This window comes from Erpetoichthys calabaricus, chromosome 4 (assembly GCF_900747795.2).
Source record: "Erpetoichthys calabaricus chromosome 4, fErpCal1.3, whole genome shotgun sequence".
Lineage (NCBI taxonomy): Eukaryota > Metazoa > Chordata > Cladistia > Polypteriformes > Polypteridae > Erpetoichthys > Erpetoichthys calabaricus.
This window is the reverse complement of record NC_041397.2, coordinates 107538537-107564073: the sequence shown is the minus strand read 5'-3', so window position 1 is coordinate 107564073 and position 25537 is coordinate 107538537. Positions and strand designations below refer to the sequence as shown.

At 35.8% G+C, this 25537-nt stretch overlaps 1 protein-coding gene across 3 annotated transcripts in view; it reads right to left on the bottom strand.

The window, feature by feature from the left end:
• Positions 1-25537, bottom strand: part of dgkh (diacylglycerol kinase, eta) — a 482906-nt gene that overhangs the window by 29432 nt on the left and 427937 nt on the right. For all 3 annotated transcript variants that reach the window (XM_028799661.2, XM_028799660.2, XM_028799662.2), the window contains 12 exons: positions 21374-21505; positions 20412-20552; positions 16781-16898; positions 15769-15879; positions 13613-13709; positions 12679-12786; positions 12140-12253; positions 7736-7870; positions 7367-7533; positions 6287-6392; positions 4081-4173; positions 2490-2609 (listed from right to left, as the gene is read on the bottom strand). In XM_028799661.2, the coding sequence (XP_028655494.1) occupies positions 2490-2609; positions 4081-4173; positions 6287-6392; positions 7367-7533; positions 7736-7870; positions 12140-12253; positions 12679-12786; positions 13613-13709; positions 15769-15879; positions 16781-16898; positions 20412-20552; positions 21374-21505 (1442 nt within the window). The remainder of the gene's footprint in view (positions 1-2489; positions 2610-4080; positions 4174-6286; positions 6393-7366; positions 7534-7735; positions 7871-12139; positions 12254-12678; positions 12787-13612; positions 13710-15768; positions 15880-16780; positions 16899-20411; positions 20553-21373; positions 21506-25537) is intronic.

Below are 25537 nucleotides of genomic sequence, written 5' to 3'. Positions count from 1 at the left end.
ATTAGCATGTTGGACTTTCGATCAAACGGTCGAAGGATCAAAACCAATGTAGACAAATTAATTTAATTAAAAAAAAATCATTTTGATTAATTGATATTGTTTTGTCAGATTACTTTGATATGACAGTTAAGCGGCATATATCAAGTGGTTAGTGTATTGGACTTTCAATCAAATGGTCAAAGGTTCGAGACCTTTGTACACAAGCTAATTTTTTTTGTTTGTTTTTATAATTTTACCAGTTTTTTTCATCATTTATATATGAATTTGGCAAAATACTCTTTTCAATGATTTGGCAATATTAGCTCAGTAGATGAAGTGTTGAGCTTTTCTAAGAAAGATTGAAGGTTTGATTCTCCAATAGACAACACACATTTCCAGTACTTCATACAAGTAAGGTTTCACTGTGGTTAGGATTTTCTGAAATGAGAAATGAACATGAATGAATGTTACGTTTCAGTTTAAAATTATAGGTTCGATTTCACTCCGTCGCTAATGTAATTTCTGTCAAATCACCGAAGCCAAGCTTTTTTATAATGTGCTGACGACTGTGTGGCATTAAGATAGCTAAAATTATATTAGTTATTAGTCATTTGTTATAGACAATTTAAATTGAAATGTTATTAATGATAGATTAAGGGGATGGGGCGGAAAACATTAAGGACATTTTATATTAAACATAAAACTTTTAAAACTCAAAGCTAGTAAAAACTTACATTTATTCTAAGTTCAATTAAAATCATAAATGATACATAACCAAAGAGCAAACTCATTAATTCAGGAGCTGAATCATTCCTTAAGATATTTTTGAGCCATCATTTGACAGTCATTCCACTATTGTGCCCTTTATTGATCTTTAAAAGATGTATTATAGTAGAGTATATAAAACATCAACAGATGAAATGGGTTTCACCTCATAATGTGGACAGGTCTACCTTTCATAAACTGCACTCTGATGAAATTTCATAGTGTTATTTATGATGCGTATTTGTTATTGCTTACTTTGACAATAATGACCTTATAAACCTAAACTGATGCTTGTGACTATACACTGTACTCAAACCATGTCAAAGAAAAGAAGAATTCAGTCCAATATGACAGAATACTGTATATCGCTCTGTCTTTGTTTTTTTAATCTAGAAAATGATAGGTATAAATCACAGATGGTAAAGTACATCAAGACCCCAAGGTGTCATGATCAAAATGAAAATGATATTTTACTGTGAACAAGATAGCATTTATGCAATTCTTTTAGTCTCTATAATATATGCTCAATGCAACTTGAAACATAATTATTAATTAATTACATTTATACAATGTTTTTCTAACTTACGGAACAGATAGTGTATGTAACATTTTAATACAGTAAATAAAGAAATGCAAAACTTGACATCTGAGGTACAAGCCAAATACTACACTAAAACCTTGTCTTATGTGAAGAATACATTGCAAGGGAGTGGCACTGTGTACAGTGAAAAATTGTGTATAGTAAAATGTCCCTAGACTAACCATTACATTGTCCCAAAAGTGCAATGAACTTGGTTTTGCTTACACCCTTGAAAATATATGGATAAACTTCAATACATTTATGTATAGTGTACCTACTGTATGTATAGTAATGTTATTTTGTAGGTGACTCCAGCTCTGCTACAGCAGGAACAGACATTGCACCCTGTATAAGTCAACTAAGACAGTCGTAGAACAGACAGACATTTCAAAAATGTATAGTTAGCCAAGATCTACACAACTACCCATGTGGAGAATTCGGTACAGTAAAAGAACAGAAAAAGCACTGCATTACTGGATTACATACCAGCCCACTTTGTAAATTTGCCTGTTTAAGTATTCCTGGTATTTAACTCCACATGTTTTGGGATTGTCTCCCTGTTTTGTCTTTTGGTCTCATGTCTCTGTCTGTCCTTCATTCTTTATATTCATATTGTTTTCTCTCCATGTATCTTTCCTATTCTACAGTTCCCTGTTCTTCCTCTCAATTAAATGTTGTAAGTCTTGGACATTTTTATTTCCATTTAAGTTTTTTGTTGACCTATGCACCATGGTGGAAGAGTGGAGCTTTATCTGTTTTTTTTTTTTCAAATAACTTTTAAATTACTTGTGTTTCTTGTATTTATTAAACCTTTAAACACAAAAAGGCACATTTAAATAGCAAACTGTTATATTAAAACCTTTATCCCATCCCACTTTTTACAATACTACCTCTTTGTAAAGTATAACATTGGCAACAATGACAAGCTAGAGTTGATCTAACAGTTGGGGATGACTTCTAGATAAAAATGCAAATAACATGTCAAACACAGAATAACAGAAAAATTTGTGCATAGCCACTTACATTACTAAAAAAAATAAGACTTTATTCATTTGAACAAATACTTGCAAATTGCATTTTCAATTACAGTATATCACTTAATGACCATTTGTCATTTTTAAGACGCCTTCTTTAACACAAGGATCAAGAGTCTTGTTTCCCATACCTCTTCATCATCAGGCTGAAGAATGTGATAAAGCCAAGGAACTTCTGCAAGTTTTCTCAGCTCAATTTCCACATTTTGTAATGCATTAGAGAGTAGCTCCTCATGAGGGGAGTCCAATTGCTTATCGAGGAAAGAAAAAGTAAATAAAACAAAAAATAGCAAATAAACATTAATAGTGTATTGATTTCAAAAAGGAACAAAAAGAAATACTGAAAAAGTATCCTTCAGTTACAGCTTAATGAAATAATGGCCCCGATAGTATGATAATACGTCATCAATGTAGAAGGTAAACACTACCACTAAGGTCATGATTCCGATTATGTACCAAATTTGTAGGTTTTTTTTTTTTTTTTTTTACATACATGCACATATTCAGCAACTAATTTATTAGACACATGTGCCCTCCAAAGGACAAAACACTGCGGCAACAATTCTAAATATATGGCATGTATTCATTGTCCAGAGGTTAAATTGTTATTAAACCAAATAAGACAATGGGCAATATGTTGGATCTGTATGTTTTTGACTGTGGTGTGATTGCTGGTCCCAGACACGGTCGTTCTACTATTAAGAAAAGTGCCTCCCGCATGAGATTTTCAAGCTATAAAGTTCCTAGTGTTACAGAGAATGGCACAATGAGCAGCAGTCATGGGTACAAATACATCTTATTAATGACAGAATTTACAGTAGAGGAAAATGACAAGATTCTTTGAAACTGAAAGAAATCCCTAATTTAGTATGATTTGGTCTTGCTTGTTTGTTGGGGATGGATGCTTGAGACAACTTTACTCTGACAGGAGTGTCTTATTACCACTATTGTTCCGCTATTCTTGATTTCCTGCTTTCTAAATCTCCTGGTGAGGTCTCTTTGGACACCGCATAAAATATGGCCCCCAGAACCACAACCTCTTGTGGAGCTTTCAAAGATTAACAAGTGATAAGATACACCAATAGACAGACACAGGCCCTAATTTGGGCACTGATTTACCTGGTGCTGCCGTTGCAGATAGAACCTGGACAGTGCACTCAGCAGCAAGGCAGTGACTAAGCTGTTAGCTCAGTCAGCAGTAAGGCTAAAAGCGAGGCCCACAACTAAGACTCTTTGCAGTCATACCACAAAATAAAATTTGGTGCTGATCTGTCAGCTTCATCTAAAACTCTAACACCATTACTAGCTGGTTACAAGATACCACCATAGTACTACCTGAAAGATGACACAAACAATGCTTTAAAGCTGATGAGTTTGAAAAATTTGATTAAATAATCTGGAGTGAATATGAAAGAAATTAAGGCGTGCATGAAAAATACTAATCAGAAAAGAAAGAATGCTTTATGTAAATGTGCTAAAATGATACATAAAAAAGCATGTAAAATAGAGAGTAAAATAAGTATGAATGGTACACTGAACAGTTGAAAGAGACAGGGACTGTGACAGAGAAACTTAAATGCCTTAGAAAATGAATAAATTACACAAGTGTTTCCTTTGTCAGTTACTAAATGACTTGATTGAGAACAATCAGTAACAAACAAGTTTAAAGTTTCAATGGACACTACTAATATTTCATGTAGACAATAATTTTAGCACACTTACCAAAGGAACTCTTCCAACTAGCAATAATTCTGTTTCATTGTGCAAAGCTTTAACATTACTAGCAATTTCAATTGCAGTGTTCCGGGTCAGGCTCTAGAAAACACAAAAACTCACTCATTATCATTATTATTATTATTATAACTATACATTACTTGTTTATCCAGTATGCTGACATTCTCAGTGGTACACATGACTGGTGACTGCATCATGGAGGTATTTTTGGTATGCTACATAGGCTGGACCAATATCACAAGGTCAGCATCACCCATCCCTGTTCAGTCTTACTTTGTTTTATACATGTGGCTGTCATGAAGGCATTAGGCCTAAAAAACTAATTATTCACATGTTTCTGTGTTTATTGTCACAGTGCATTTTTACTCATTAACAATTGTATTGCTTTCCCTCTCTCCCTATACTAGCCAACCCGCGGCGTAGCATATGCTGCATAATTAGTTATTGATGGGTGAACACTTCCTGAAAGACACAGTTGTCCAAATGGGGTGGGTTTGAGGATACGACTGTGAGTGAATGAAAAGATGGAACTCTGGAGAGAGCAACATACAATTGTCCATGACTGAAAACTGGCTTTGGCAGATACAGGCATATCTTTTTGAAAGTTTGTCCCTGCGCCTTATTAATTGTCATTGCAAAGGCCAATCTAACAGGAAATTGTCTGCGTGTAAATGTAAAAGGCAAATTTGAATCTGATGGGGTCAGGGAATTCCGGGGAATATGGACAGTTTGTGAGATAGCAGCTGCGATTGTTTTACACTCTAGTACATTGCGGTGAATGCTGGTAACAGTCAGTCTAGTGCCTTTACAGAGACTTCTTGCTGACATGAGGTTTCTGAGAAGCATGACGACTGAACCAATTTTAAGTTTGAGTTTATGCGGAGGCATGCCAGTGGGAGTAAGACTGCTAAAAAAAATTCTTCGGGGAATGAAAGTTGATGTGCGGGATCGTCTGTGAGAATGGAGTCAACGCTGGTGAAAGTTACTTCGTCGGTAGGGATAAGTTTCAGTACCTGTTCATTAAGGTGTAGCAAGTCTTCGTTGGTGACGCTTAATATAGCTTGCGTACGGAGTTGTTCCGGTGTCACAGTTGAGAAGTCGATGTCACCACATAGTTGTTGAACGGGATCAGAAATAAAAGGAAAACAACATGAAGGTAATGTTGCAAGTGTTCCGTTTTTCCCGTCTTGCGAAATCTTGTCCGTGAGGAAGAGCTGTCATATTTATCGTCAATGTAAGTACATGCATGACGACGCCACAAAGGTTGCTTGTTAATGCAACCGCCGACAGTAAGTGCTAGAGTTGGCGGGCGGGGTTCTGTCGTGCGTACCCCATTACGCGGAAGGAGGGTTAGAGTTGGTGGGCGGGGCTCTGTCTTGCGTGCGTGCGTATCCCATGGTCGGGCGACTTGGTGGATTATATATAGAAAAGCAGAACCGAAAAGAACAATGAAAAGTCAACGTGGCTCAGAGGTGCATGTGGACTGTAGCAGAGATGAAAGCAACTGAGGTGGTGTTTGGTGAGGTGGTGTGTGCTAGCACATGCGACTCTGTCGTGTGTATCCCATGACGCTGGAGGAGGGTTAGAGTTGGTGGGCGGGGCTGTGGCGTGTGTACCCCATGACGCGGAAGGAGGGTTAGAATTGGCGGGCGGGGCTCTGTCTTGCGTGTGTGTGTTATCCCATGTTCGGGCGACTTGGTGGATTATATATAGACAAAGCAGCCGGAACCGAAAAGAACAATGAAAAGTCAACGTGGCTCAGAGGTGCATGTGGATTGTAGCAGAGACAAAAGCGACTGAGGTGGTGTTTGGTGAGGTGCTGCGTACCTCGAGAGCGAGGGTGGACTCGGGAGGAGAGTTAGAGTTGGCGGGCGTAGTCGTGTCGTGCGTATCCCATGTTTTCTGTCTTGCGTGCCATGGTCGGCTGCTTAGTGAATTGTTGGTGGGCGGGGCTCTGTCTTGCTTGCCATGGATTTAGTGAATTATACATATAGATAAAGAAATATATACATATATACACACTAATTCCAGAAGTACTGGAACACACAACAATTGCATGTCAGTGCTAGAATTAAATGTGCTTCCACAGAGAGATAACCTTTACATATTGGTTTAAATAGACAATAAACAAAATTAATTAACATTTGGGACTACATGATTTTCTAAATGGTTTATATATACAGTATATACTTACTTCGGGAAATTTAGGATGAGTTTTGTTCAGTGCATGTGAACATGCATTCACAGCATGTGCCAATTCTTGCTCCAGCAGGCTGTGGGATTTTGCTGCTTCACAAATCCTGAAACAGCACATAAAGCTAGATTACTAAATTACGTGGCAGCACGAATACAACTTCAGAAATTTTATTTTGGCTACAGTTCTTACCTCAGTTCACAAGGAAAAAAGTTATAAAGTGACATATTCCTATTAATAATTATTTTCTCCTTGTGAAACGAAAATGCTGTATAAATGTAAAGAATTATTATTATTATTCTAATCATCACCATCCGCAAATCTAAGTGATTTTCAATTACTGTTATCAACTATTTTTTTACATAACAAACTTTTACCACAAGAGGGCAGCTAAGAGTTAAACAAAATGACATGACATTCTCCATCTTGCTTAATCCAATTCATGATACATACGAGCAAAGCCAACCCTATCAAAAAACAGCCTCCACTGCAGGGCCCACTTATGCACACACCAAACCTTAGACTCACACTGCCTGAACAAAATAAATGTACTTTAATGAGAAACACACATCCCCATGCTTAATGGAAAGACCCTTGAACCATATTCTCAGCAAAATGCTTTGACAAATGGCTTATAAGAACGGACAATGCTCATTCATTCTGTTGTTGAGAGTTGAATTATAACCACAAGTAAGCAAAGTTTCCTACAGAACTGATGAATGAATGAATAAATTGATAACTGAATGAATGGGTTTAACAGTTCCAAGTGATCTCTCAGTACGAAGTAGACAGAATTAAAAAAAATCATCGAAGAAGTTGATTCTTACTGAATCTGTTAAAATCAAACCAAAATAAAAAAGTGTCACCATTTATATTCAAAGGGTAGACACTTAGAATAATAAGGATGTTTAGTTGCTCATAGTTTAAGATACCGAAACATGAACAGCAAGAGTTAAGGTAAAGATAGTTTAAAAAAAAAAAGTTTTCAGATCAGAAATGTCACACTTGTACTTATTATCCAGTCAATTGTATGTAACATTAGTGCCTCTAAGCAAGCCAAGACCAGGCTACAAGTTTCACCTTGTAATGAGATCCTCAGCAGCACATGAGCACATCTGGATCTGAGTGACCTCTTCTTCTGTTGCTAAATCCACAGACTGCTGTGAGTATAGATGAGGACGAAGAGGTGGTGGCGGCTTATCATATTTAAGCTTGTCCTCCCATGACTTCAGAGTATGTTCAAAAGCCTGCCATGATAGTAGTTTATATATTATGAACAATGAAGCAAGTAGATACACTCTATATTACACTTTTTAATTGTCTTTGTTGTTTTATAGTTGCTACTTTTACAGTAGAACCATAATGTATTATTGAACAACTGCAACACTACAATGTATCAGCTATTCATATTAGACATACTTCAAATAGCTATTCTACTCAAACACTTACCCTATCCCTAGTTAACATTTGTGCTCGGTTTTTGTGAATAATTTTGATAACCCCAGGAGGCTGAATCCAGGCCTCTCCATCCACCTGAATTGGAACACCTTCATCTCCGAGTACAGTAATTTTTACTGAACGGCACTACAAAGAAGAAGAAAAGAGTATCTGATATAATGACATTTAAGATGGGGATTAATAAAAACATTTAAATAGTGTAAACTTTATAATTAGAAAAGGAGACATGATCCAATATAAGATATACCCCCTTTTTTGCATGATTTATCATATGATATTGTGAAACTGTTAACACAAAAATAAACATTTGTCATAAATATATTTTTCCTGAAGTCAAAGTTACTGGAGCAAAACCAATACCAGATAATTTGTTTGCATATGGTTAAGAATACGAAATTAATACCAGTACATAAATGCTGCAAAAACAATCTCTATTGTATTCTAGCAAATTTAATTTTATATCAGTGAGCCTCAGTTTCAAAACCATATTTATTAGGCATTATGTGCTGTGAAGTTATCAAAGAGAAGGAAAACAACAGTGTATAAACTAAGTACTGCCATTCATTCATTTGAAAATTCACAGTCTTAGTCAAATCCTAATACTGTATATGAAATCTAATCAAATCCTAATGTATATGAAAAACAAATGAACAGCTAACAGATGCCATCCATCTTAGCAAAAAATATAAACATAAATGTACTTATTTTTCTGGATCTCCTATGCTTTATATAAAACCACCAAGCAATCAAAGTGCTCATTTCCACAATTAATACACTGACAGTTTACACAACTTTCTCAGAATAATAGAGTGAGCCAATACTTTTATATGTACAAGACTTTCTGGTAAAATTCGTGTTAACCTTGCACTTTTTTGCATTTCTTTCATTTTCTTTTATTTAATGTATAGTTCATGGCTGCAATCGACTTGAATAGCATTGATTTTGGATTTATTTTTTTGGAGTTTGTCTTGACTGGGCTCGCAGTCTCGGGGACAACTAAATCTTTCTGTGGTTCACTGGATGAGCCTTTCTTTTGACTGCCTGCTCCTGCCTGATGCTTGATCGACAAACATTTTTTCTCTTCACCTTAGAGAGCTAAAAGCTGGGTATATTCTGTTTCCTTGGTTATAATGGCTATGCTGGATTACTGTTGATTCCTTCTGTATATGCTTTGACTTGGAATGGCTGAGAATTGATCTATTGGTTGCAGCCACCAGGCTTGTTGCTTTGGGGCAATCACGCCTGTAATACCCAGCACTATATGAATGTGGTTGTATGTTGGAACCTCCGGAATCTGTAAGCTATCTTTCATGTGCATCTTGTAGTATCTCCTGCTTTGCTTCTTCTAGATTTTTTTCTGCTTTGCTATCATCGCTGAACTGTGCCATCATCTCACCTGCTATGCTCTGCTGCTCCGCATCTCTGCTACTATCATATAAGTATTGGTCAATACTATGCTGAAATATTCTCATAGATAGATATATACTTTATTAATCCCAAGGGGAAATTCACACATAACATTCACATAACAAATTTCATCATATTAAATAGTTTGTTCAAAGCAAGTGGTTAAACTGCAATGTCCTAACAAACTCTGGCATTGTGAGGCACCCAAAATATTTACATTGTGGGACAGGTTTTCGTCACCACTGGGCTACAAATTAAAAGTTTTCCGGCAGCATTTGCTCAGGAATAGGCCAACCTACTCATAGCTTTGGAAACACTAGTGTCAGTGTGCCAAATTCTCAATATGCTAAAATAACCTCTGGCTATGGATCTGTGCATAGCGAACCCTCATCAGCTAATATTGCATTGTTTAACCCAAGATCCCTTGAGGGCAAAGCATTGGTGCTATCAGAATTCATTATAGACTTCAACCTTGATGTGATATGCATAACAGAAACCTGGCAAAAACTGAACGACTTTACGTCTCTCCTGGAGGTGACACCATCAGGATACATTTACTTCTCAGAGGCTCATAGCTCAAGACAAGGTGGAGGGGTTGCAGTTATTGCTAGGTTGGAGTTAAACATCAATAGAATTCCAATTGACCATCCGTTGTCTTTCAAGTGTCTGGTATTTAAACTAATAACAAAATGTTGTCCTGTCTTACTTATTGTTGTCTATCATCCCCCAAAATACAATGGGTCTTTCATATCTGACATGACTGATCTTTTAATCCATTTCAATTTCCTATCCCAGAGAGTCATTCTTCTTCTTAATGAATTCAACATCCATATTATTGACACTCCTACATATAAACTAAGGAAATAATTCCTGACCTTACTGGACTGTTTTGACTTGGTGCAACATGTTAATTTTCCTACCCACTCTGGTCTCAAAGATTGGACTTGATCTATATCTAGGTTAACTGTCTGCAACACTTATAGCAGTGATTTGGGACTCTCTGATCATAAAGCAGGACTTTTCACTGTCTCATTACCTCTCCCTCCTCTTACCTGTAAACACCAAACTTCTTACAGAAACCTTTAAAATATCTGTTCCTCTATCCATGCTAAATCCATTTCTGATCTTTTCCTGTCTTCCCTATTCCATCAGCACTAGATAGTCTTTTTGACTACTATAACTCAACCCATCATTCAGCACTAGATAATACAGCTCCATTAAAACACAAGGAAGTTTATTTTAAGCATTCAGCTCCATGGTATAATTCAAAATTACATTTTATGAAAGCAGCTGGCCAACGCCTTGAGATAATGGTAAGACTGGCCTCATTGTGCATATCCAGGCTTTATCTGACAATCAAAGGGCTTACAGGGATGCACTAACTATAACCAAAAACACACTTTATGGCAGAATAATAGAAAGTGGCCATGATAACCCAAGGGTTTTTGTTCACTGTAGTTAAAACTATTTCAACCTGCACCTGGCCCAATTACCTCCTCTACTGAAGCCTGTGAAAAATTCCTCCACTTTTTCCTCAATAAAATTAAAGATCTAAATAATTCAACTAACATAAATCCATCATTCATTTGTATCTTTCCCAGTCTTCTCACTTCACCCAGCTCCTTTACTTAATTTTTACCAGTCACATCTGCATTGAGTACTGAGAAAAACACTATATAAATGTAATGAATTATTATTATTATTATTTGTTAAGGGCCTGCTTTGTAAGATGAGGCTGCCTACTTGTGTAATGTATCCTACCACACTTCTTAAATCCTGCCTTCATGACATAATCCCGACTGTTACAATAATAAATATATCCCTTGACACCAATATTGTGCTAGTCACTTTTAAAATTGCTTCTGTAACCCCAGTATTAAAAGGTCTTGAGGTCTTGATGTGGGCAATCTTAACAATTTTCAGCCTCTCCCTTACACTTTCTGTCAAAAGTTCTTGAACGTGCTGCAGCCTCCCAACTCGCCGATTACTTAATTGATGGAACCATTCCAGTCTGCTTTCAGAGGGCAACACAGCTGTGAAACTACCCTACTTTGAGAAACTAATGATTTGCTTATGGCAACAGATTCTGGACAAACTAGCATATTAATTCTTTTAGACCTCAGTGTATCTTTTGACCTGTCAGACATGATATTCTACTGTCCAGAATGGAGAACATTCTTGTTATCTCTGGTACTGCCATCTAGTGGTTTATGTTCTATCTGACTGATAGGCAAGCGTTTATTAGTCACTAGCAAAATACCCGCGCTTCGCAGCGGAGAAGTAGTGTGTTAAAGAGGTTATGTAAACATATATCTACATATACATATATATACACATCCACATATACACATATCTACGTATACATATCCACATATGCATATATATACATATACAAATTTACACATCTACACATATATATATATATATATATATATATATATATATATATATATACACAAATGTACATATATATACATATAGATATAAATGGTATATGTAATGGTAACAGGAGGGCCAGCTCAGAGCCAGTCAAACAAGGAGTTCCTCAGGGCTCTGTCCTCGGTCCTCTGCTTTTCTGTATCTACTGTATATGCTTCCTTTTGACCATATTATTTGGAGTTTTGGACTGGGTTATTTTTTTTAAGCTGACTCTGCAGTATGTACAGTTTAAACCTAAACTGACTTTTCTGTGTCCCCCTTTTAAGTCTTATGTTAGTTATTCATCTGCTCAGTTGATTTATATTCTTATCTCACAGGTTTTAATTTACACAATTCTGCCTTGATATCATGGTTTGTACAACCCCTTGTAATGCAGCCATAGTGAAAGGTGGCACATTAAGACTAGATAATTGATTGCTCTATTAATAGTGTTTGAAGAGGCTAAATAAGTGATGACAATAGAACAAAACTCACATTTCTTTTAATTTTGCTTTTTTGACATGTGACTATAAAAAACATCTGAAAAGATACTGTGACGTTTTGTCCTACCTGTGCTATTCGATGATGCTGCAGTTTAATGACTCTTGAAACAGCCATCTGCATGCTTCCAAATACAGCAACAACCTCTAGGATCTTATCATCAAAAGATGGAGCACAAAATATCTATCACAGAAAAATGTGAAATTATTTTAACTCTGTTGTCAGGGAAATATTGATAATGAGTAAACGAAACGAAACACAAGTGTGCAAGTAAACAAGCTTATAATCAGTAACCACTAGATGGAGCTAACATTCAATTAATACACCATGCCAAGATGCCTTAGCTTATGTTTTCATTTGCTACAGCATATATTAAATCACATATCGTTCCTTATGTCATACATTACTTGAAACTGTTAATTTACATTTTACATATATAACATTCCTTTATCCAGATTCAGAGTTAAAGGCAGAGTCTACTAGGACTATTGTCTTTCAAAATCTTCAAAGATCAGAAAAATCAAGAAGCAATGTGTTTTCAATACTAAAACACATGCTTGTGTTACCTCAAAGATATAACAGGTGTGCTACAGTTAAAGTGCACTTACATCATCTTCTTTGGTTCCACCCCAGAAATTTGTCCCACCAGCATAACTGGGAATGTTCAACACTGCAATTCCCTGAAGACTTGGAAGGGGAATATACTGCCCATCACACTGCATGCAAAATAGAAATGTTACAAGAATTAGCTTAGTTTCAATATTATTCCAGCCCAATATGAAACTATATTTTATAAAGAGTGAAATGTAATTAAAAAACAGAAAATAGTCTGAGTGTTAAAAATATATGTTTTTAAGCATGAAAGAAACAAAACAAATTGAGTACTTTGATGGTTGTTAAACTTTCAGAGAAGACACATACTGATGCTTCCATATGTTTGCTCTTTTATTAACCTATAATATCAATCTTTTAACTTTGGTTTCCACCATTTGTATCTTCCCAACCAAACACAGTCAGCACATCTTAAAAAATACTAACATTTTTTTGATTTCCATTTAATCACTGTAAATGGAAGAACTACATTATCACATTAAAAGACTGAAAGGAGCTGCACCAATACAAAACAAATACTGTAGTGCCAATCTTATGCCATCAACTAGGATATCTTTGACTGAATAAACTATGATTAGTTTTAATCGATATGGTATTTGCTCCATCTTTGTTGCATATTAACATATAGAACATATAAAGAGTGGAAGATAAAAATGAGATGACATATGGTGGCATGATGAGATGATGCTTAATACCAAACATTGAGAATCTAAATCACTACAGCTAATAATAAATGTATACATTAAGACACATAATAAAATCCTACAATGATGTGTTCATCATGTTGAATGTAAAGACATCAAAAATGCATTAAGATGACAAAAATAGGAAAAGAATGCTACAATTACCTACTACATTTTGAAATAGAAATATTTGAAAGTAAACTGTAATATACACAGTTCAACTAAACAACCAAATATTTAATCTTACTTCAAGCTGAACTTTTTGCTCCAGATTTTTGTAAGTCCGCTGTAGCAGCTCTTTAGTGCCAAGCACACCATACCACATCATGTTCTTTGTGCGGCTCCTAAAATACAACATAAAAAATAACTTATAAAACAACTAATTCTTATTTCCTCCTAGGAAAGCTGACATTTAGCATTTATAACAAAGGATCTTTAAATTGAACATTTTTTACATTCCTCTCTTAATACAAACTGATTTGAACTTTAATATTATTATGCTGATGAATAAGATACATATTTGCATCAGTAAAGCTCATGGGAATAACATTAAACTCATTAATATAAGACTTCATTTACATTCCATGCTATGAAATTGTGAAAACAGCCAAGCTTAATTCTGCACTCAAACAGATTAAGGCCCAATAGCTGAAAGCTCATGTTGTACATGTGTTTCCTGTATGTTGCTTTTTAAACTTTTTATCCCCAGTCCATTTATTTTTTTTTTACATTTTGCACATGCATGCTGATTCTGCCTTTTATTTTGTAAGTGTTCATTTAGTCATTTCGTGCAGGTTTGAAAAACAAAACATTTCTTGGAAAATTATGCCCTCCCAACTCTGGAACCACAGGCCCATGATGATTCAGAGGTTCACTGGCAAACTTAAGACGGGCTGGTACATGTGCCTTCTTGAATAGGGGGACCCTGTGGGCACTGCAAGATTTCAATCCATTACGGTGTAGTTTGTTACCAATAGTGTTCTTGGTGACTGTGGTCCTAACTGCCTTCAGATCATTGACAAGCTCCTCCCGTGTTGTTATCGGCTATTCCCTCACCTTTCTCATGATCATCCTCACCCCATGAGGCAAAATCATGCATGAAGCTCCAGACAGAGTGGAATTGATGGTTATATTATATTTCTTCCATTTCTGAAAATTCACACTAACAGCACCTTCTCACCAAGCTTCTTGCTGATGGTCTTGTAGCCATTTCAGCCTTGTGCAGGACTACAATCTTGTCCCTGACATCCTTTGACAGCTCTTTGGTCTTGCCCAGGGTGGTGGAGAGGTTGGAATGGAAGAAACAGATTCTGTGGACAGATGTGCTTTATACACATAACCAGTTGAGATCAGGAGTATCTGTGATTGATTGATTGTAATCTGTTCCAGAAAGTTGATTCAGTGCATCTGGACATAGTTATTTTCCAGGGAGATACATTACATCACTCATCCAAGTGACTTCCTCAGTCTCAGATGACTGCAGGTTTCTCCAACCTTATAAACAGTACCTTTGCATAATGACCAAAACTAGCACCATTGACTAACAATGGGCCGTGTGATCAATGATATGCAAATTGTACATTGATCAATGGCCATGAGTACCATTCACACTTTCTAGAATTTCCTTACCTGGATTGTTGAGCATGCATCGAGATTGCAATCTGTGTGTCACATGGGCACACAGCCAATCTGTGGGAGCCAGAATTCTGGCTGGGTTGTAGGGGATCAAATATTTATTTCTCTCAATGACATGCAAATCCATTTATAACTATTATGTAATGTGTTTTTCTGGATTTTTGGTTGATATTCTGTGTCTCTGCATTAAAATGAAACTACCATAAAAATTAGAGACTGTTCATTTATTTATAAGTGAGCAAATTTACAAATTCAGTTGGGAATCAAATACTTATTTCACCCACTGTATATGTTTATACATTAATATATACAGTACATAAAACTGTTAAAATATTTTAGTTAAGAAAGCAAAAAATATTTTGTCATCTAATAAATTTTATACAATTTTTATGCAATGATGTAGCAGGTAACATTCCCAGAACCACACAATTTTGTTAATCTCATGTAGATTTGTCTTGCTAAAGTATTCTAACTAGGACCTGGACCTTGAACTTTACTGTTACAGACCAGACTCACACTATATCAATCAAAGTACATTAATTTTGTTCACAGCTTTTCAAATACATGTCACAAGACGCAAATGCACCTAAGCAGAAGTACATAATTATTATGCAAATGCATAAAGCTGATACCATGAAAGAAAAGACTACCACTGTTCCATCATCCACGGCTTTTATCCTCAACTAGTGAGTTTCTGGAGAAATGCAGGTGGAGTGTTAAAGAAGTAGTGGTGGGCACTAAACCCGGGCATATCATACAGGTACTTGCCTGCATTTTTCAGGATGTTCTTCTCGTTTGTTGTTAAATTCCAGTGAAATCTTTGCATCCAATCCAATTCCAAAGTAGTTATTCATGACACACTTCTCTAGGTAGCCATCACTGTGTGAAACACATATAACAAAACTTTTCTTAAACAGATATTCAATTTTAGCTTATTATTTATTATATTATAAACTTTAGCAGAATGTACTTTGCAGAAGTTCCCTGAGAGACATATAGGAAATCTTGTAAGAAAAACTAACTAAAAAAGCTTGTTTTGTGAAAAGTGGCTTTTTAGATAAATTCATTTGCAGACATTAATTAATACCTGTGTATAATTTGCAAAAAAATATTATCACACTGCCATATATGTTTGAATACAGAAACTGACAAAAAGGTCACTTATTTACCAAGCTTTTAAATACCAGGCAAACATGAGCTGCTGATGAATAAACAGGCTGCATCAAAAATGGTGTTATACAAGAAAAGATTGAATTAAAATCTACAGTATTCATTGTTCTGTTTTTTTTACATGTCAGATCTACTATCACTATATTTAATTCTGCTTTTCAAAACCTGGAAGGTGCAGGTAAAAGACTGTTGTCAACGTCTTTTGTCTACAATGCTCTGTTTATCTACATTAGTAGTAATCATCTTCAAAAGTCTTTTTCTGAAACGTGATTCTTTAAAAAAAATAGTATTATTTATCCCTTAGAATGTGTCATTTAAAAGGAGCTCCAGGAATGGGTCCCAATATTTCTGATTTAGACAAGGTTTTCTTAAGATTTGGAAAAACCATGAAGACAAGTTTGTCTGGTCCCTCCACCTTAGAACAGTCTGCCATGAGTAATTGGATTAGAAGCATATGTATCTAGACGCATCTAGACAACATTACGCATCCAAAGCCAATCTGCATAGATACAAATGAGTTAAACATTTTACTGCAAGTACATTACATGAAACTGATATGAACTAAGCATGCACATCACAAAATCATTTTGCTTAGAAACAGGTTTCTTACAGTGAATCTGGATCAGGGTCAATAAATGGTGTTGCTCCAAAAGGGTCAATATTGGCAAGTAACATTTTACTAATTATAGAACTTCCTGCAATGGAGGCAGCTAGACCAGCTCGTAAACCTGCGGAGAAAACAATTGTAGAAAATTATTCTAGTGAACTTATATAAAGTTATTTATTACCACTGTTTAGAGTCACATGCAACCATGGCCAGAAGCATGTTGTTCCTAAGGTATCCCTGTTTCTGACCCAGCTCACTACTATTATTTAATTTCATTCATAGAAACAAAATATTGTGGAATGTTACAGATATAACATACTTTATAGAAGCAACTCTAGATTGTAGGACATGAATATTTTTCATTCATTTAATAAAATATATGATGGGTCAGAATTGATTTGGGGTGCTTACATAAATGCATACATATTGGTCATAAGTAGTGTTTATAGTGTGTTGTTTAGGACCCATGCAGCATTTAATTGTGTCAGTAATTAGAATAATATTTCTCAATCATTTTAGTGTAAATCACCCCTGAGTGAAGAAAAGCCCAATATCTAATAAAGTAATACACAATTTATTGCCTTCATTCTTATGAATCATAAACAAGAAAAAAAAGCTCATCCACCAGTTAACTATATTAAAAAATGTGTCTGCCATATTTATAATTAAAGTCGCTGTGAGTCATTGCTGAGATATTTATTCTTGCTTTGTTATATGAATTTGTATAACATTGCTGACTTGTTTGACAACCAGAATTTGCTAACAGAATAATATTGTACATTGAAAATATTTTCTGAAAATGTTGTGTTGTTGATTGCCTGATTTACATTACATATAAGATCCTTGAATGTTCTGCATCTTTTCAATGTCTTATATTTTCAGAATCCTGCTTTGTACCCTATTGCATTTTACAATTCTGGAAATTAATGTGTTTTATGTGTTTATTATTATTACAATCTTGGAAACTATAAAGTTGATGTGACAGTAGTTTGTAGCATACTGTCAACTTCAAAACCATATATAAAATCTAAACAATCAATTTCTTACTCAGTGTTACCAGAATCTCAACCAGATTTGTAACCCTAAATTGTGAGTGAATGATGTGCTGTAATCAAAAATATGAATATTTCCATTTCTGAAGTAATTCAGCATATTAATTCTGCTGTTAAAAAAACTTTCTTTTCAACGTGGGCTTCTACTTTAATAATATGTTACAGTACAATAGTAATATATATATATATATATATATATATATATATATATATATATATATATATATATATATATTTTTTTTTTTTTTTTTAAATAAAGAATCCCAGTCAAATATAAAACACATTCCTTCAAGATGCATTATGTTGTACATGCTCTTAATTTACTACTTATGGAATACACACAGCCATTACAGTGGCACCTCGGTTAACAAACTTAATCCGCTCCGCGACTCTGTTTGCTAACTGAAACGTTCGCTAACCAAGGCAGTTTTTCCCATTGAAATTAATGTAAATACAATTAATCCGTTCCAGCCTCAGAAATTTTGTAATTTTATTTTTTTAAGGGCATTTCTGTGATGAAAAATATTGAAAAAAAATGTATATATTAGTATAAACAAATAAACTAAATTAAATAAAACAGCACTGTATTTACCTTGTTTGTTGTAGTTGGTGGCATAGGTGGATAGTGGAGGAGAAGGATGCTACTGTTTTAAAGGGGAATCCTCCTCCATAAAAACATCGGGTATCACTGATTCGGGTTTTTTTCACGTCACAATTCCTTTTCTTTGGGCACAAGAAAGCGATCTAATGAGATTTGTCTTTTTCTTTGTTGCAGAATTTTTCTAAAATGCGATATCGCATAGTCATTCATTATGTTATTTGCCCTATTAGCAACAACTTTGTTAGGGTGGTGCTTCTCAATAAATTCCTGCACATCATTCCACTTATTGTAAACTTCCTTTATCTGAGAATTGGTGATTTCCTCCCTAACCCCCTCTTCCTCTGATGAATGCTCTTCCTGTAAGGCTTTCACTTGTTCTTCCTGCTCATCTTGATGGTCCTCCATCAACTCCTTCACGTTGGCATCATTGACCTCTAAATTCATACTCTTGCCAATGGACACGATTTCATTCACTACTTCAGCAGAGCTCTTTGCTTCAAATCCCTCGAAGTCTCACTTTGGGACACAACTTGGCCAAAGTTTCCTCCAGGCAGATTGTAATGTGCAGGAAGAGACCTCACTCCAGGCTTTGTCAATGAGGTTGATGCACTGGAGGATGTTAAAGTACTTCTTCCAAAAAACTCGAAGGGTCAAATCATTGTCATTAGTGACCTGGAAAACAGTGCCTTGGTGTATAGCTTCTTGAAACTGGAAATGACCTGCTGATCCCTCAGTTGCAGTAATGGAGTAGTATTGGGTGGAAGAAATTTGACATTGATGAAGTCATACTCGATATCCAGGTCTTCCTCCAAACCTGGTGGATGCGCAGGAGCATTAGCCATTCAGAGAACATATCTAAGAGGAAGATCCTTTTCCTGAAGATAATTTTTGACAGTTGGGGCAAACACTTCTGTCAGTCAATCCATAAATAAGGTTAGAGTTACCCATGCCTTGCTATTTGCCCTCCATTGTACAGGCAGTTTACACTTTATTACATTATTGTGCTTAAAGACACAGGTTTTTCATCGTGGTAGACTAAAAGTGGCTTGACGTTAAAGTCACCACTTGCATTAGCGCAAAATAAAAGTGTAAGCCTGTCTTTCATAGGCTTGTGTCCAGGTAGTGCCTTCTCCTCTTGGGTGATGTAGGTTCTTCTGGGCGTTTTTTTCCAGAATAACCCTGTCTCTAAGCAATTAAACACTTGATGCGAGACGTTGCCTTCACTTTTAACAAACTCTGCAAATTCATCCACAAATGCTTTTGCTGCTGTTTCATTTGAACTTGCAGCCTCCCAGTGCCTTATAACATTATGAATTCCATGTTGCCGGCGAAAATGATCTTTAAAGTCTCGCTTGTCGGCACTTGTACTGGGTGTTTTGGTCAACAAATCACTGTGTAACTGCTTAGCCTTTTCACAAATTATTGCTTCGCTAACACTATCTCCAGCCAGTTGCTTTTCATTTATCCAAATTCACAGCAGTTTTTATACTTTGTTTCTTTAACACAGTCACTCCTTTAGCCACTTCAGCCACCTTAAATGCCTCTTTGTTCTTTAGAATTGTAGAGACTGTCGATTTCGCCATATTATATTCCTTTGTGATGTCGGAAACACAAATGCCATTCTCGTGTTTTGCTATCACTTCTTTCTTTACTGCTACACTAACATGTTTTCTCTTTCTTAGGTGCCATAATGAGTAGATATGTAAATAAAAAATAACAAAAAAGTAACGTTAGTGAACACAACACTCAGAAAAGCAATGCTTACAGCAAGTGCGCCAAAGCACAAATGAGCATGAATGCACAAAAAACGGTCTGTGCTTGCATTTGTTATCCAAATTTCGGTTGTTAACCAAGACAAAAATTGTTCAAAATAAAAGTTTGTTAACCGATTTGTTCGTTAAGTAGGGCGTTCGTTAACCGAGGTTCCACTGTACAACCCTCTATTAAAATGAGTATGAAGTAAATTAATATATTACTTTACCAGGGCAGATGATTCTGGTGTTCAGTACAGGCAGGTTTTCTTTACTAGTGGTAAATGGAGGTATAGAGAAAGAACCTGTGTAAGACTGGGTGCTTCGACTCACTCTCCTTTCTGGAGGAGACCTGGGAGCCACTTTAGTTACTTTAAGAATGAAAAAAAAAAGAGAAGAGACAAATTCCTCAATTTTTAATTTTTTGTGCAAAATTGCTCATACATTCAAATTTGATCCAAGATTGTATTTTTAAGTGAAAGTGTACAATTTAACAAATTTGCTATGAAAAAGCAGCAGTAGTCAGTTGAGAAATGTTTCATGAATCTGGCTTCTTATATTGAAGTAAGTCTAAAAACCTAAATTGCCCTGAACCTTAAAAACCTCTAATATTTAAAAAAAATTTGTTAAGCATAAACATAAACTATGTCTAAAAGATGAATAAACCATTTTTTGAAGCACACACTGGAAACCTTAGACATATACATGTATATAATCAATGCATTAATAGAATTTAACTACAGTATATGGTGAGTATAATAATAAACCATATATAACCAGCCCAAAACTACACAGAACCTAAAAACTGCATTAAATCTGCAGCTTTGTGATTCATAGACTCCGTGCCATAGTTATGATGTTACTGGTGTGGTTGTATACATAAGGCAAATGGCTCTTTATCCCATTTACTCAATGTTAATTGTGAAGTGTTGCAGCCTGTCACCCGGGCACAGCAGCATTAACATAGACACTACCTGAATGTGTCAATGGATATTTTTCTATGATATTTAATGGTAAAAGAAGAAACTTACATTACAGTAAGAAGAACATTCAAGAAGAAATAGAAGAAAATCAAAAACAGCACTAGGCTTAATGTACACTGCAACAGCATCACTGGTTAAAAATTTGTGTTTATTTTAGGCTTATGAATAATTTACCAAATATAATATTATACTGATGACATTAAACTTACTCATTTGTGCTTCTGTTTCCTTAGTATCCAAATCCTTTTCATCATCATTGTTGTCATCTTCATTTTCCTTTTTTAACTCAGTTGGAGACTGGATTCCTTGTTCCTGCGTGTGTGCATTTTGCTCATCAACAACTGTAATAAGGAAAACACACTTAGCAATTAGTCTTGATACAAAATACAGATTAATTTGGGACTTGTTAGTCATTTTAGCTCTGTGATACAAAAACATTCACTGAAAAAAAAATCAAAGTAACTTTTATTTTACACAATTTTAAAACATGTAGTAAACCCCTTTTGATTAAACAAAAGGAAAAGTTTATTGATCTGTTGACATATGTAAGGCCAAAAGTTGGTCCCATCACCATATCTGCTGACATACTACTATTTCTTTATTAGTGTTACTTAACATTTCTTACTGCAGTCATATTGTTGGCACAGCAGAAAGAGTCTGAGGTTAGGAGGGAGGAATGGAATCTCACAAAACAGATAAATGTCCACAAATGCCAACAGAAGAAAAAGTTTGCAGGCAAAAAAAAAAAAAAAATGAAACAGTGTGTGTATTTGAAGATATGGGATGAGTTTTTAGTCGGTTTAATATTCCCTGAATTAATTAAATGCAATTGATATGTGGTTGGGCTAGGAGAACAGGGAGTGCAACAGATGTCTGTCAGTCAGTTAGTCATTGTCCAACCCGCTATATCCTAACACAGGGTCATGGGGGTCTGCTGCAGCCAATCCCATCTAGCAGGAACAAACCCAGGGCAGGGTGCCAGCCCACCGCAGGGCACACACACGCGCGCGCGCGCGCACACACACACACACACACACACACACACACACACGCACACGCACACACCCGCATACCAAGCACACAGTAGGGATAATTTAGGATCGCCAATGCACCCAACCTGCATGTCTTTGGACCGTGGGAGGAAACTGGAGCACCCATGGGAAACCCATGCAGACACAGGGAGAACATGCAAACTCCATGCAGGGAGGACCCAGGAAGCGAACCCAGGTCTCCTTACTGCGAGGCAGCAGTGCTACCACTGTGCCACCCTGCATCAAATGTATAGATCTTATAACAACTTAACCACTAAAATTGCAACTATAATTTAGTGAGATTGCTTCAGTCCTTTTTATAGTTTCTGTTACTAGCTTTAAAATGAACATCGAGATCACAGGTGAAATAATTACAAAAAAGTATCACAGCAGAATTAGATCAACTACTGTGCCAAACGATGGCATGAGATGATGTTCAGGTACTTTTCAAACCACCTCCACATGTCTAATCTCTACTGTATCTGTAGAATCTCTGCAGGATACCTTATAAATTAAGCCAACTGCGGGTGCCTAACAGTTGGTGAGCTGGCTTCTAATTCTATGAACTGTATCACAGAACCCATTTCATTAAGCACCATTCAGATTTGAAATTATAATGGGTTCTGCATCAGTGCATAATTTATGGTACATGCAATATGATAATCTCATTTTATCCATATGTGCTCTATCCAGTTGATTTGGAAAGGATTTGTGGCAGATGATGATGACCTGTGAAGCACTACAATTAGGTGAAAATAACAAAAAAAAATGAAACCCTACATGTGAGTGACATGGAAGAGTAAAACTATGGCTTCTGACACAGAAATGAGCGCTCCCTTGAGACTGTAAGCTAAAAGGCTATACTGTATGTTCTTTTAAATTAATATACAGGATTCCTATTCTTAAAACAGTTGACTTTGTCTGTGCAATATAATCAGGATGTACAGCATTCGAGAACCATGATACAATCTTTCTCCACAATGGTGGCTTAGAAGACAAACTGGTTGGGTAGTGGGGGGACCTTTCTGCATCAGAACAAAGCATACAAATGATATCCTTGAATTCCTAGCTCTTTAAACTTGAAGATGAATGTTAACTACCAGGCAGGTTCACAGCCTGTCTTGGTGATGACCTGATTGATTTGGGTAGGTGTGATATAAATGTGATGACAAGCAAACCAAATACCTTTACTAATAAACTCAAATAAAATATCATTATTAGCCTCCTAACAGTTCTGTTTCGATGGGATTAGATAAAAATGAGATTTACATACTGTACAGACATTTTACTTATATTTTTATTTTAAACAGGTAGTTCTGTATGCTTCAAGACTGTTATATATGTAACCTGAAAAATGTCAAATAGTATTTATCACCCTTTTTGTTGGAATCCCACCTTACTGTTAATCTCCACAACTAAATTAGGAACACCAGCACTAGTGTCATTTAGACTACTAAAATCCTAGATATAAAACCCAAGGCCATCAATTTACAATCTAAGCCGAGAAAAAATAATCACAGGCTGGAGAAAAGACACCTAAAGGTTTTTAATGAATTTGTTTGTGTAAAAGCTGGAGTTCACTAACCTGTGTAGTGCAAATCAAATTGATCAAAACATAATTAATTTATTAAACTATAATGATTTGTCCTTTTTAGTGTGATAAATAAACAAAATACGCTAACTTAACTTGACAATTTAATGGGTTGAATCTTATATTAACAGATCCTTTCAAATAGTTTTAAATATTAAAATAATTACATTAATGATAATAATAAACAGTTCTTAATAAATATTTCAGGCTAAGGCGTGAAAAAATGTCAGTATTACTTATTCCGTCTGCTTTTTAAACAAAAATCTCCATTCTTAAAGTGAAGCCTTGGCTGCTAAATGTCCAGTTATTTCAAAATTCTGTTTTTAAGAATTGATTAGTAACATATTTCAGTAGTGAGGCAAATGTGTTATCAAAGCTACTTAGGCAAGGAACACAAAGGCCTGCTATTAATATACTATTTATTTCTAAATGATCACCAGTGGCCACAGTTCAGCTATCCTTTGTGAAAATCATTATTGTAGTATGAAGGCGAAAAAAACATCTGGAAAAATAAGCTTCTCCTACAACTGAAGACAGCTATAGATAGGCAGAACATTAGTAGAATAAATGATCAAATATATTTTTGTTCTTTATAGTCACATTAGTTTTACAAACAGATCATACAGTTAGGTCCATAAATATTTGGACAGAGACAACTTTTTTCTAATTTTGGTTCTGTACATTACCACAACGAATTTTAAATGAAACAACTCAGATGCAGTTGAAGTGCAGACTTTCAGCTTTAATTCAGTGGGGTGAACAAAACCATTGCATAAAAATGTGAGGCAACTAAAGCTTTTTCTTAACACAATCCCTTCATTTCAGGGGCTCAAAAGTAATTGGACAAATTAAATAACTGGAAATAAAATGTTAATTTCTAATACTTGGTTGAAAACCCTTTGCTGGCAACGACAGCCTGAAGTCTTGAACTCATGGACATCACCAGATGCTGGGTTTCCTCCTTTTTAATGCTCTGCCAGGCCTTTACTGCAGCGGCTTTCAGTTGCTGTTTGTTTGTGGGCCTTTGTGTCTGAAGTTTAGTCTTCAACAAGTGAAATGCATGCTCAATTGGGTTAAGATCAAGTGACTGACTTGGCCATTCAAGAATTTTCCACTTCTTTGCTTTAATAAACTCCTGGGTTGCTTTGGCTGTATGTTTTGGGTCATTGTCCATCTGTATCATAAAACGCCACCCAATCAATTTGACTGCATTTAGCTGGATTTGAGCAGACAGTATGTCTCTGAACACCTCAGAATTCATTCGGCTGCTTCTGTCCTGTGTCACATCATCAATAAACACTAGTGTCCCAGTGCCACTGGCAGCCATGCACGCCCAAGCCATCACACTGCCTCCACCGTGTTTTACAGATGATGTGGTATGCTTTAGGTAATGAGCTGTTCCACGCCTTCTCCATACTTTTTTCTTGCCATCATTCTGGTAGAGGTTGATCTTGGTTTCATCTGTCCAAAGAATGTTTTTCCAAAACTGTGCTGGCTTTTTTAGATGTTCTTTAGCAAAGTCCAATCTAGACTTTCTATTCTTGAGGCTTATGAATGGCTTGCACCTTGCAGTGCACCCTCTGTATTTACTTTCATGCAGTCTTCTCTTTATGGTAGACTTGGATATCGATATGCCAACCCCCTGGAGAGTGTTGTTCACTTGTTTGGCTGTTGTGAAGGGGTTTGTCTCCACCATGGAAATGATTCTGCGATCATCCACCACTGTTGTCTTCTGTGGACGTCCAGGTCTT